This window comes from Capra hircus, chromosome 18, assembly GCF_001704415.2.
Source record: "Capra hircus breed San Clemente chromosome 18, ASM170441v1, whole genome shotgun sequence".
In the NCBI taxonomy this organism is placed as follows: domain Eukaryota; kingdom Metazoa; phylum Chordata; class Mammalia; order Artiodactyla; family Bovidae; genus Capra; species Capra hircus.
In genome coordinates, this window is record NC_030825.1 from 21,487,733 (window position 1) to 21,501,091 (window position 13,359).

The 13,359-nt window shown below is 37.6% G+C and overlaps 1 protein-coding gene across 1 annotated transcript in view; it reads left to right on the forward strand.

Moving 5' to 3' along the window:
* The window catches only part of ITFG1 (integrin alpha FG-GAP repeat containing 1), a 294,559-nt gene that overhangs the window by 61,319 nt on the left and 219,881 nt on the right, over nt 1-13,359 (forward strand). The window contains exon 7 of the mRNA XM_005691951.3: nt 8,932-8,993. Within this exon, the coding sequence (XP_005692008.3) occupies nt 8,932-8,993 (62 nt within the window). The remainder of the gene's footprint in view (nt 1-8,931; nt 8,994-13,359) is intronic.

The following is a 13,359-nucleotide window of genomic DNA, read 5'->3' on the forward strand; positions in this document are numbered from 1 at the left end:
CATCAGTCCTTCCAATGAATATTCAGGACTGCTTTCCTTTAGAATGGACTGATTGGATCTCCTTGCTGTCCAAGGAACTCTAAAGAGTTTCTCCAACACCATGGTTCAAAAGCATTAGTTCTCGGTGCTCAGCTTTCTTCATAGTCCAACTCTCACATCTGTACATGACAGCTGGAAAAACTGTAGCTTTGACTAGACGGACCTTTGTTGGCAAAGTAACGTCTGCTTTTTAATATGCTGTCTAGGTTCAAGCTGCACATAAATCCACGCAATCAACTAGGCAGACTTTCTATCCGTGGAATATATAAAAGGCTATTGAGAGCTCCCACAAAAGAAAATGTACTAGTTCTGATAGCTGTGGACACTGGAGGCCAAGAACACACAGGAATAAGACCAGATGAGAATCTGAGCTGCATCCACAGCAGGTCCAGAGACCAGCACAGTGTTGGAGGTTATCCTAAGGTGGACGGTGACTCCCAGCAAGGGAAAGAACTCTGACAGCAGTGACTGAACAGAAACATTTGTTATTCCTTTTTTTGACTTGTTCTGTAGATTCTTTTGAATTTTTTCTTTTCTTTTCTGTTTTTCCTTTTTCCCCCTTCTGTTGTAGTTGTCGATTTTATTAGCACTAATAAATCCAGTTAAGCTTTTGACCTTTTTTCTTTCTTTTTCCTCAGTCACATTTTTATTGTTGTCATAAACCTCTGCCTCTGTGTTGGGCTTTTGCAGGTCTCTGGAGTTTTCCTCTTTTTTTTTTTTTTTTGTCTCTTTTTTAAATTTAAATTTTTAATTGTCTAAACCTATTATTATTTTTTCTACATTTATTCCTTTGTTTGCTTTTCCAACTGTTCTTTTTCCCTTGTAGTTAATCTTTAATGTATATAAATCTTCATCTACCTCTATTTAACTTTGCATATCTATTCTTTCCTTTCCTTTCAACATATTTGTTAGTTTTGTTTTCATTGCTTTATTCCCCACTTGGCACCTTGCTTTAGTTTTGTTTTCCAGTTTGTGCTTTAGTTAGTTTTGTTTTTAACTGGTAAATATAATTTTTTATTTCCTTTGTTCACCAGGTCAACCTGCTATATTTTTGTTGGGCTGTTTTGACTTTGCTCTTGGGCGTATATGTGTATATTCCATTATTTTAATTGTTATTTGCCTGATTTTCTAACTGCCATTTGTGCTTCATCTTTAGTTTCTCGTTTTTGGATATTTGTTTTAATCTCACTTAATACCATAACAAACTGCTTGTGGAATCTTTGTTCCCAGCAAGAGATCAAGCATTGAGCCTTTGGAATGGTAGCACTGACTACAAGACCCTAGACTACCAGAGAACTTACCCTAGGGAGTATCAAATAGTGAGAACTCACACAAAGGAAACCATGTGAATACAAGAACCAGCATCACCCACCCACCAGTAGCACCCTGTGCAGTAGCACCTCATCTGAACAACAAACAAAAATACAAATCCAATATCAGCAGACGTCACTGTCACTCAGCCTTGCTCATCAGAGAAAAAACAAACAAAAACTCAACACAGATCTCACCCTATAGGAAACTTACACAAACCACTGGACCAACCTTAGGGGGCAGAAACCAAAAGGAAGGAAGAATTCAACCTTGAAGCCTGGGAAAAGGAGACCTCAAACACAATAAGTTTAAAATATATATAATAAAAAAGAGAAATACTACACACATGAAGGAACAAACTAGAAACACAGAAGTCCAAATAAATGAGCAAATAGGCAAAAAGGAATTCAGAATAATGATAGTAAAGATGATCAAAAACCTTGAAAGGAAAATGGAGAAAATGCAAGAATCAATTAACAAAGACCTAGAAGAATTTGATTTAGGTCATACCTGAATGGTCTAGCGGTTTTCCCTACTTTCTTCAATTTAAGTCTGAATTTGGTAATAAGGAGCTCATGATATGAGCCACAGTCAGCTCCTGGTCTTGTTTTTGTTGACTGTATAGAGCTTCTCCATCTTTGGCTGCAAAGAATATAATCAGTCTGATTTTGGTGTTGATCATCTGGTGATGTCCATGTGTAGAGTTTTTTCTCTTGTGTTGTTGGAAGAGGGTGTTTGCTATGACCAGTGCATTGTTTTGGCAAAACTCTTTATTAGTCGTTGCCCTGCTTCATTCCGCATTCCAAGGCCAAATTTGCCTGTTACTCCAGGTGTTTCTTGACTTCCTACTTTTGCATTCCAGTCCCCTATAATGAAAAGGACATCTTTTTGGGGTGTTAGTTCTAAAAGGTCTTGTAGGTCTTCATAGAACCGTTCATCTTCAGCTTCTTCAGCATTACTGGTTGGGGCATAGACTTGGATTACCGTGATATTGAATGGTTTGCCTTGGAAATGAACAGAGATCCTTCTTTCGTTTTTGAGATTGCATCCAATACTACATAATGATCAAGGGATCAATCCAAGAGAGAGACAAAACAATTGTAATTGTCTATGCGCCCAGCATAGGAGCACCTCAATACATAAGACAAACCGCTAACAGACATAAAAGGGGAAATTAACGGTACTGCAATAATAGTAGGAGATTTCAACACCCCACTCTCACCAATGGACAGATCATCAAAACAGAAAATTAATAAGGAAACAATTCTTAAATGATACATTAGATGAGCTTGACCTCATTAATATCTTCAGGACATTCCATCCAAATGCAGAGGAATACACTTTCTCAAGTTCACATGGAACATTCTCCAGGATAGACCACATCTTGGGTCACAAATTAAACCCTAAATTTAAGAAAATTGAAATCATTTCAGTTGTCTTCTCTGACAACAGTGCTATGAGACTAGATACCAATTACAAGAAAAAAAAAAAACTGTAAGAAACACAAACACATGAAGATTAAACAACACATTTCTAAATAACCAAGAGGTTAGTGACGAAATCAAAAGGGAAGTCAAAAAATCTCTAGAAAGAAATGACAATGGAAATATGACAACTCAAAACCTATGAGATGGAGCAAAAGCATTCCTGAGAGGGAAGTTTATAGCAATACAATCCTACCTCAAGAAATAAGAAAAACATCGAATAGAAAACCTAACTTTACACCTAAAACAACTGGATAAAGAAGAACAGAAAATCCCCAAAAGTAGTCAAAGGAAAGAAATCATAAAGATCTGAGAAGAAATAAATGCAAAAGGAATGAAAGAAACAACAGTAAAGAATAATAAAACTAAAATCTGGTTCTTTGAGAAGATAAATAAAATTGACAAACCTTTAGCCAGACTCATTAAGAAAAAATGAGAGAAGAATCAAATCAAAATTAGAAATGAAAAGCAGAGATTACAACAGATAATGAAGAAGCACAAAGTATTATAAGAGACTATTATGAAAAATTATGTGGCAATGAAATAGATAACTTGGAAGAAAGGGACAGATTCTTATAAAAGTTCAATCTTCCAAGCCTGAACCAGGACGAAATAGAAATTATAACCACCCAGTTATAAGCACTGAAATTGAAGCTGGAATCCATAATCTCCCAAAAAATAAAAGCCCAGGACTACATGACTTCACAGAATTATTTCAAATATTTAGAGAAGAGCTAATGCCTATCCTTCTAAAACTATTTCAGAAAATTTCAGAGGATGGAACACTTCCAAACTCATTCCACAAGGCCACCATCACCCCAATACCAAAACCAGACAAAGACAACACAAAAAAGGAAAACTATAGGCCAATAACACTGATGAACATAAATACAAATATCCTCAACAAAATTTTACCAAACACAATTCAGCAACACATCAAAAAGCTCATACACCATGATCAAGTTGGGTTTATTGCAAGGATGCAAGGATTTTTCAATATGTGCAAATCAATCTGATACACCATATTAACAAATTGAAACATAAAAATCATGATAATCTGAACAGATGCAGAAAAGGTTTTGACAAAATTCAGCACCCATTTATGATTAAAACACTTCAAAGAAGGGAACCTACCTCAACATAATAAAGGCCATACATGATAAGCTTACTGCAAATACTATTCTCAATGTTGAAAAACTGAAAGCATTCCCCCTATGATCAGGACCAAGAAAAGAGTGTCCACTTTTGTCACTGTTGTTCAACCAAGTTCTGGAAGTCCTAGCTCCAGCAGTCAGAGAAGAAAAAGAAATAAACGCAATCCAGATTGGAAAAGAAGAAGTAAAGCTCTCACTGTTTGCAGGCGGCATGATACTGCACATAGAAAACCCTAAAGGTAGTATTGGTAAATTACTAGAGCTAATCAGTGAATTTAGCAAAGTTGCACCATACAAAATCAATACATGGAAATATCAGAAAGTGAAATTAAGGAATCAATCCCATTCACCATTGCAACAAAAAGAATTAAATATGTAGAATGAATTTACCCAAGGAGACAAAAGAACTGTACACAGAATGGCACCCCACTCCAGTACTCTTGCCTGAAAAATCCCGTGGGTGGAGGAGCCTGGTAGGCTGCAGTCCATGGGGTCCCCAAGAGTCGGTCTGCACTGAGCGACTTCACTTTCACTTTTCACTTTCATGCCTTGGAGAAGGAAATGGCAACCCACTCCAGTGTTCTTGCCTGGAGAATCCCAGGGACGGGGAAGCCTGGTGGGCTGCTGTCTATGGGATCGCACAGAGTTGGACATCACTGAAGCGACTTAGCAATGAAACAGCTAATGAAGACACTGTACATTATTCAGTTCAGTTCAGTCGCTCAGTCGTGTCCGACTCTTTGAGACCCCATGAATCGCATAACCCCAGGCCGCCCTGTCCATCACCAACTCCCGGAGTTCACTCAAAATCTTGTCCATCAAGTCGATGATGCCATCCAGCCATCTCATCCTTTGTCGTCCCCTTCTCCTCCTGCCCCCAATCCCTCCCAGCATCAGAGTCTTTTCCAATGAGTCAGCTCTTCGCATCAGATGGCCAAAGTACTGGAGTTTCAGCTTTAGCATCATTCCTTCCAATGAACACCCAGGACTAATCTCCTTTAGGATGGACTGGTTTGATCTCCTTGCAGTCCAAGGGACTCTCAAGAGTCTTCTCCAACACCACAGTTCAAAAGCATCAATTCTTTGGTGTTCAGCTTTCTTCATAGTCCAACTCTCACATCCATACATGACCACTGGAAAAAGTATAGCCTTGACTAGACGGACCTATGTTGGCAAAGTAATGTCTTTGCTTTTGAATATGCTATCTATGTTGGTCATAACTTTTCTTCCAGGGAGTAAGCGTCTTTTAATTTCATGGCTGCAGTCACCATAGCAGTGATTTTGGAGCCCAAAAGAAGAGTCAGACACTGTTTACACTGTTTCCCCATCTCTTTGCCATGAAGTGATGGGACCAGATGCCATGATCTTCGTTTTCTGAATGTTGAGCTTTAAGCCAACTTTTTCACTCTCTTCTTTCACTTTCATCAAGAGGCTTTTTAGTTCCACTTCACTCTCTGCGTAAGGGTGGTGTCATCTGCATATCTGAGGTTATTGACATTTCTCCCAGCAATCTTGATTGCAGCTTGTGTTTCTTCCAGCCCAGTGTTTCTCATGATGTACTCTGAATAGAAGTTACATAAGCAGGGTGACAGTATACAGCCTTGACATACTCCTTTTCCTGTTTGGAACCAGTCTGTTGTTCCATGTCCAGTTCTAACTGTTGCTTCCTGACCTGCATACAGGTTTCTCAAGAGGCAGGTCAAGTGGTCTGGTATTCCCATCTCTTTCAGAATTTTCCACAGTTTATTGTGATCCACACAGTCAAAGGCTTTGGCATAGTCAATGGAGCAGAAATAGATGTTTTCCTGGAACTCTCTTGCTTTTTCGATGATCCAGTGGATGTTGGCAGTTTGATCTCTGGTTCCTCTGCCTTTTCTAAAACCAGCTTGAACATCAGGAAGTTCACGGTTCATGTATTGCTGAAGCCTGGCTTGGAGAATTTTGAGCATTACTTTACTAGTGGGTGCTGCTACTGCTGAGTCACTTCAGTCGTGGCCAGCTCTGTGCAACCCCATAGATGGCAGCCCACCAGGCTCCCCTGTCCCTGGGATTCTCCAGGCAAGAACACTGGAGTGGGTTGCCATTTCCTTCTCCAATGCATGAGATGAGTGCAATTGTACGGTAGTTTGAGCATTCTTTGGCGTTGCCTTTCTTGGGGATTGGAATGAAAACTGACCTTTTCCAGTCCTGTGGCCACTGCTGAGTTTCCCAAATTTGCTGGCATATTGAGTGCAGTACTTTCACAGCATCATCTTTTTGGATTTGAAATAGCTCAACTGCAATTCCATCACCCCTACTAGCTTTGTTCATAGTGATGCTTTCCAAGGCCCACTTGACTTCACATTCCAGGATGTCTGGCTCCAGGTGAGTGATCACACCATCATGATTTTCTTGGTCTTGAAGATTATTTTTGTACAGTTCTTATGTGTATTCTTGCCACCTCTTCTTAATCTCTTCTGCTTCTGTTAGGTCCATACCATTTCTGTCCTTTATCGATCGTGTGTTTTGCATGAAATGTTCCCTTGGTATCTCTAATTATCTTGAAGAGATCTCTAGTCTTTCCCATTCTGTCCTTTTCCTCTATTTCTTTGCACTGATCACTGAGGAAGGCTTTCTTATCTCTCCTTGCTATTCTTTGGAACTCTGCATTCAGATGCTTGTATCTTTCCTTTTCTCCGTTGGTTTTCACTTCTTTTCTTTTCACAGCTATTTGTAAGGCCTCTCCAGACAGCCATTTTGCTGTTTTGCATTTCTTTTCCATGGGGATGATCTTGATCCCTGTCTCCTGTACAGTGTCAGGAACCTCAGTCCATAGTTCATCAGGCACTCTGTCTATCAGATCTAGTCCCTTAAATCTATTTCTCACTTCCAACTGTTTAATCATAAGAGATTTGATTTAGGTCATACCTGAATGGTCTAGTGGTTTTCCCTACTTTCTTCAATTTCAGTCTGAATTTGGCAATAAGGCTCATGATCTGAGCCACAGTCAGCTCCTGGTCTTGTTTTTGCTGACTGTATAGAGCTTCTCCATCTTCGGCTGCAAAGAATATAGTCAATCTGATTTTGGTGTTGACCATCTGGTGATATCCATGTGTAGAGTCTTCTCTTGTGTTGTTGGAAGAAGGCGTTTGCTATGACCAGTGCATTTTCTTGGCAAAACTGTATTAGTCTTTGCCCTGCTTTGTTCCGCATTCCAAGGCCAAATTTGCCTGTTACTCCAGGTGTTTTCTGACTTCCTACTTTTGCATTCCAGTCCCCTATACGTTATTAGAGAAATGCAAATCAAAACTTCAATGAGATATCACTTCATACTAGTCAGAATGGCTGTCATCAAAAAGTCTTTCTTCATAACCTCCATGGAGAGGTTATCTAGAAAAGGGAATGCCCCTGCACTTTTGGTGGGAATGTAAATTGATATAGCCACTATGGGAAGATGGTATGGATATTCCTTTAAAAAACTAGGAGTAAAACTACCATATGACCCAACAATCCCACTCCTAGGCATATACCCTGAGAAAATTGAAATTGAAAGAGACTCATGTATCCCATTGTTCATTGCAGCACTGTTTATAATACCTAGAACATGGAAGCAACCTATATGTCCATCGACAGATGAATGGATAAAGAAGTAGTGGTACAATGGAATATTACTTGGCCATAAAAAGGAATGCCAGTTGAATCAGTTCTAATGAGGTGGATGAACCTAGAACCTATTATACAGAGTGTAGTAGGTCAAAAAGAGAAAAGTAAATTTTGTATTCTAACACATACATATGGAATCTAGAAAAATGATTCTGAAGAATTTATTTACAAGGCAACAGTGGAAAAACAGACATATGAATAGATTTATGGACATTGGAAGAAGGGGGGAGAGGATGGGATGTATGGCAAGGGTAACATGTAAACTTGCATTACCATATGTAAAACAGATAGCCAATGAGAATTTGCTGTATGGCTCAGAAAACTCAAACAGGGTCTGTATCAATCTAGAGGAGTGGGATGGGGAGGGAGATAGGAGGGAGGTTCAAAAGAGTGGGGATGTATGTATACCTATGGCTGATTTTTGGTGAGATTTGACAGAAAACAGCAAAATTCTGTAAAGCAATTATCCTTCAAAAAGATAAGTTAATTAAAAAATATAAAATGTTTAAAAAGATGCATTTAATTGCATCATTGTGTAGGGTAGCACTGGTCCCTAAAACATATTTTTGTTGTTTCATTCTATAATTCTTATCACTTTCAATCTATCAGAAAGAATATGCAGGTGGTCTTTAATTGTCTTGTTTTCTTTGCTTAGGATGATGTATCCATTAGGAACAGTGGGACTAGCTGTGGAACTATCAATCGTCATTATAGAAAAATATTTTTTTTAGCTTAAGAGACCTATCTGAGATTATATTGGTACTTTAAAAAATATTGCTATAAGAAAATGAACTAGAGTTTTGAAAGAAAAAAAAGTAAAGAATGCCTTTGAATGACTAATACTAAATGCTCCCTTTAAATGCATTTTCTTTAATTGTGTTAATACAGGGTCATCTGCTTTATTTTCTTTGATGGATCAAGCACATTAAAATAAAGTTTAGAGACTTTCCTGGTGTCCAGCAGTTAAGACTCCACAATTCCACTGCAGGGGGCACAGATTTCATCCCTGGTCAGGGAAATAAGATCCTACATGCCTTGTGCTTAGGCAAAAAAAAAAGAATACTGATAGCATTCCTTGTTGAACTTGTAAGGAGTCACATTACCCATCATTGATGTTGCTTAGATCTAGATCTTATAAACTGTCAATAAGCATCATTTGATGCACATAAATTATGTATATATATATAATTTTAAATGTGTTTAAATACAACTGTATTATAACTGTTTTATGTATTGTATTTCTTCCTGTTTAAATGTACACATCAGTAACAAAGCTTACAATTCTGTAATTTTCCTCCTAGATTTATTCCTCACGACATTGTCTGCTTCTAGTACCTTCCAGTTTGAGATATGGGAAAATTTGGTAAGAAATCTTTTCCTTTAAGCATTTTTAAATGATGGCTTTCAATGAAACGCACAGTTTTAGAAAATAAAATGAAAGTAATCACTTGGTCGATTGATTTAACAATAAATAGAACAGTTTTAAGAGCTTTTGGTTGCATTGCTGCATTCAAACTGCTGAATATTGCTGATGAAATGATTCATTCAGCATCAATTCCTCTGCAGGTTTTTAAGCATGACTGCCAATTAAACCAATCAGTCTGCCCTAATGCGCATGTTAACAGGGACCCTGCTAGGCTGTCAGCTGGTGAGAGAGATGCCTGTCATTTAATTTGTCAGCATGATGGTTTGTTGAAGAAAACCCCTTTTAAAAGACTTATTTTTCCTCTTTGCCTTCAGTCTTCTGTAAAAAAAAAAAAAAAGAAGAACAACAGTCACTAAATTTACTGCCAAGTTGACCAGGATTAACAATCCTTCCCCAGTATTTTTTTTAATTCCAAGTAGAATATTCCCAAACTGGTATCATGGTTTTATTTTATTTTTAGCTTGAGGTAGATTATATGAAAGATGAATTAATGCAGACCAGACTACCCCAAGTTTTAAAATTCAAATAATAGAGGATAGGATTTGAGGACAGGCCAAATTGGCCAACTGAGTGACATTCATTAAATAATGGTCAAGTATTAAACCTCACTTTTCTCATATGGGAAACAGAAGTAAGAATGTCTGTTTCATAGACTGTGAAGATTAAAATGAAACAATGTGTGTAAAGTACCTGGCCCACAGTAGACACTTATTGAATTTTTGTTTGAGATCACTTGATTTCCCAGCTATTTACTCTAGATTATCTTTTATTCAATCCAAATTAAACCCATTGCATTTTAACAGATTTTTGTTAAAATACTCATGAACAATAAACAGATCTTTAAAAATGTAAAGCACAAGCCCATGGAAGAAGATTCATTATTTGCCATCTCTTACAGCAGAGTCATAACTCAGATTTCTTCATAGGAGGAAAATAGAAAGAGGGGAAGAGCTTTGTTTAGATAAAATTAGGGCTTTTGAATATTACTAACTACACCTCAACTAAGCAATCTAGTCCTTCTTTCTCTTTTAATGAGGCAAGGAGAAAGAAGAAAGACTTCTACACTGGAAAGATTTCTCTCTCTTTAATGTACATCTTTTTAAAATGTAGTTGCATTTGTTTTTCTGATGACAGAAATATAGTTGTTATATTCTTAATGGTTACTGTATATGAAATCTTCCACTAGTAGGGGATATTCGTTTTCAGGTGACCTTGAAATCAAGTGAATCTTGGGGTTTTAGAACGTGAGAAAATCAGTCATGCATAACTCACAATTGCCAAAACATGGGAAAAACCTAAATGTCCATTGACAGATGAATGGTTAAAGAAGATGTGGTGTGTGTGTATATATACAATGGAATATTACTCAGACCTAAAAAAGAATGAAATAATGCTATTTGCAACAACTAGAGATTCTCATATTAAGTGAAGTAAGTCTGATAGACATATATGATATCACTTATATGTGGAATCTAAAATACGGCACAAATAAACCTACCTATAAATCAGGAATAGACTCACAGACATAGAGATCTGACTTGTGGTTGCTAAAGGGGAGGACTGGAAATTTGGAGTTGTTTAATGCAACCTATTACATTCAGAGTGGATAAACAACAAGGTCCTACTGTATATAGCACAGGAAACTCTATCTAATCTCCTGAGATAAACCAAAATGTAAAGAATATTAAAAAAAGAATGTATATCTCTGTATAATGGAGTCACTTTGCTATATAGCAGAGATTAGCACAACACTGTAAATCAACTCTACTTTATTTAGAAAAAAAGGAAGGAAGAAGAAAAATCATCTGGCTAAAAGGACCAAGACTGAAAATTTCTAACTGAAAGGGTGATGGGTGTTTATTCACCGGTCTTGACTTGCCATTCTTCTCTTAACTCTTTCCTTTCATGATACTTCTCTGTTCTCTTCCTTGATTACTAGTCCTACATTTCTAATCATTTCTTTGTTATATCTCTTATCTAAAATAATTTCTTTTCCTGTTCCCAATTAGACCTTCCTTTGTATTTTCTATTAGGTAGGCATTCTGTGTTCTCATATCTATCCTTTACCTGTCCCCAACATTCCACTCCTTAAATCATCCATCTGTTTCCCCAGATATAGTAAATTCTACTTATTTCCCCATCTCCAGATTTTCCATCTGATATGCAATATCCAGATTAATTGCAACAAAGAAAGCTCTATTTATCTCACTCTCAGTCCTAAAACCTTTAGGACTTAAGCTTCTCAATAAATTTTTAAAAGATCAAACTACTTAGTTTAGGAGTCAAGGCCTTTGCTGATCTTCCAATATCTTTCCATATTCTGGCCCAAATCAGCCAGTTTCTACTCTATGTCCTCTGTTTCCTCTGCATATCCTTTCCCTACTCTTCCTTTTCTTTCAACCACTAAAATCCTGCTCATCTGCATTAGCCATTTCAAATACCACGTCTTCCGTAAAGCCTTCCCTAATGATCCTGGGTGGACCAAATGGAAGCAACTGCTCTGTTTTTTTAACTCCTTGTAACATGGGGTTAGTACATCTCATCACATCAGTCAGAGTTGCCTGCACTCACATCTTAGCACTCCTCCTTGTCTTCAGTTAATTTCTGATTTCCTAGAGCATCTACTGTGGGGCTGTGGACACCACAGCTGACTAAAAACATTTGCTGCAGCTCGTATTCCTCTACTAGCTAATACAGTTTTATATGCTTTTAGGGCTTTTCTGTCTATGTTACTGCAAATTGTCCAGTCACTAATTAAAAGTGATCCTCCCATTTTACAAAACTTAACACTTATGAAAATTCTTACAAAACTTACAACAATCATTTTATTAGTATGAGGATTGTTATGAACATAGGAGAGTGCCTGTATCTTTTTAAGTTATAGTTTTGTCTGGGTTTATGCCCAGGAGTGGGATTGCTGGATCATATGTGGCTCCGTTTTCTGAGGAACCTCTATACTATTTTCCAGTGGCTGTACCAGTTTACATCCCCACCAACAGTGTAGGTGGGTTCCCTTTTCTCCACGCCCTCTCCAGAGTTTTATTGTAGACTTTAATGATGGCCATTCTGATTGGTGTGAGGTGGTCCCTCATCATAGTTTTGATTTGTATTTCTCTAATAATTAATGATGTTGACTATCTACTGCCCATAGGCCAGATGACTCTTTATTGTAGAGATCTGTCCTTTAACTTGTTTAGCAGTATCCTTGGCCTCTGTTCACTTAGGTTCTAGAAGGCACTTCCCACTTGAAACAGTCAAAATATCCCCCTACATTGCCCAATGTCCTGTGGAGAATAAGTACACCTCAAGTCAAGAACCATTGCTTCATGTGAATAAAGATGTAGATACAATGATAGTCATCATATGTTGCTTCCTGACCATTTTTAACATTATATATATGGGAGTTTAAATACTAAATGTTAAAACCTGCAGGCCAAAGCATAGGTGGTCATCCCTGAAAGGATACTTATTACAAAATAACACCTGTGATTGGAATTCAAGCAGAAAATGTCAACTCTCCTGTCAATGGCAGTGTGCTCAGCTGCTTCAGTGATGGATAGCAGATATAATAGTATTACTACTATCATTCCTAGTCAATAACTGTTAATGTTGACTAAGGACATATTTGTGCATATGCTGAACTGGTAAGCGCTTTATATGCATTATTTTACTAATTTTCACAAAAACTTTATAAAAGTTCATTTTAGAAAAAAGCAAATATGAAAATGCAAAATCATAGGATACTGAAAGAGGAACTCCCCAGGTTGGTAGGTACCCAATATGCTACTGGAGATCAGTGGAGAAATAACTCCAGAAAGAATAAAGAGATGGAGCCAAAGCAAAAACAATAACCAGTTGTGGATATGACTGGTGATACAAGCAAGATCCAATGCTGTAAAGAGCAATATTGCATAGGAACCTGGAATATTAGGTCCATGAATCAAGGCAAATTGGAAGTGGTCAAACAGGAGATGGCAAGAGTGAACATCGACATTCTAGGAATCAGCGAACTAAAATGGACGGGAAGTGGTGAATTTTCTCAGATGACCATCATATCTACTGCTGTGGGCAGGAATCCCTTAGAAGAAATGGAGTAGCCATCATGATCAACAAAAGAGTGCGAAATGCAGTAGTTGGATGCAATCTCAAAAATGACAGAATGATCTCTGTTCGTTTCCAAGGCAAACCATTCAATATCACAGTAATCCAAGTCTATGCCCCTACCAATAACACTGAAGAACCTGAAGATGAATGGTTCTATGAAGACCTACAAGACCTTTTAGAACTAACACCCAAAAAAGTT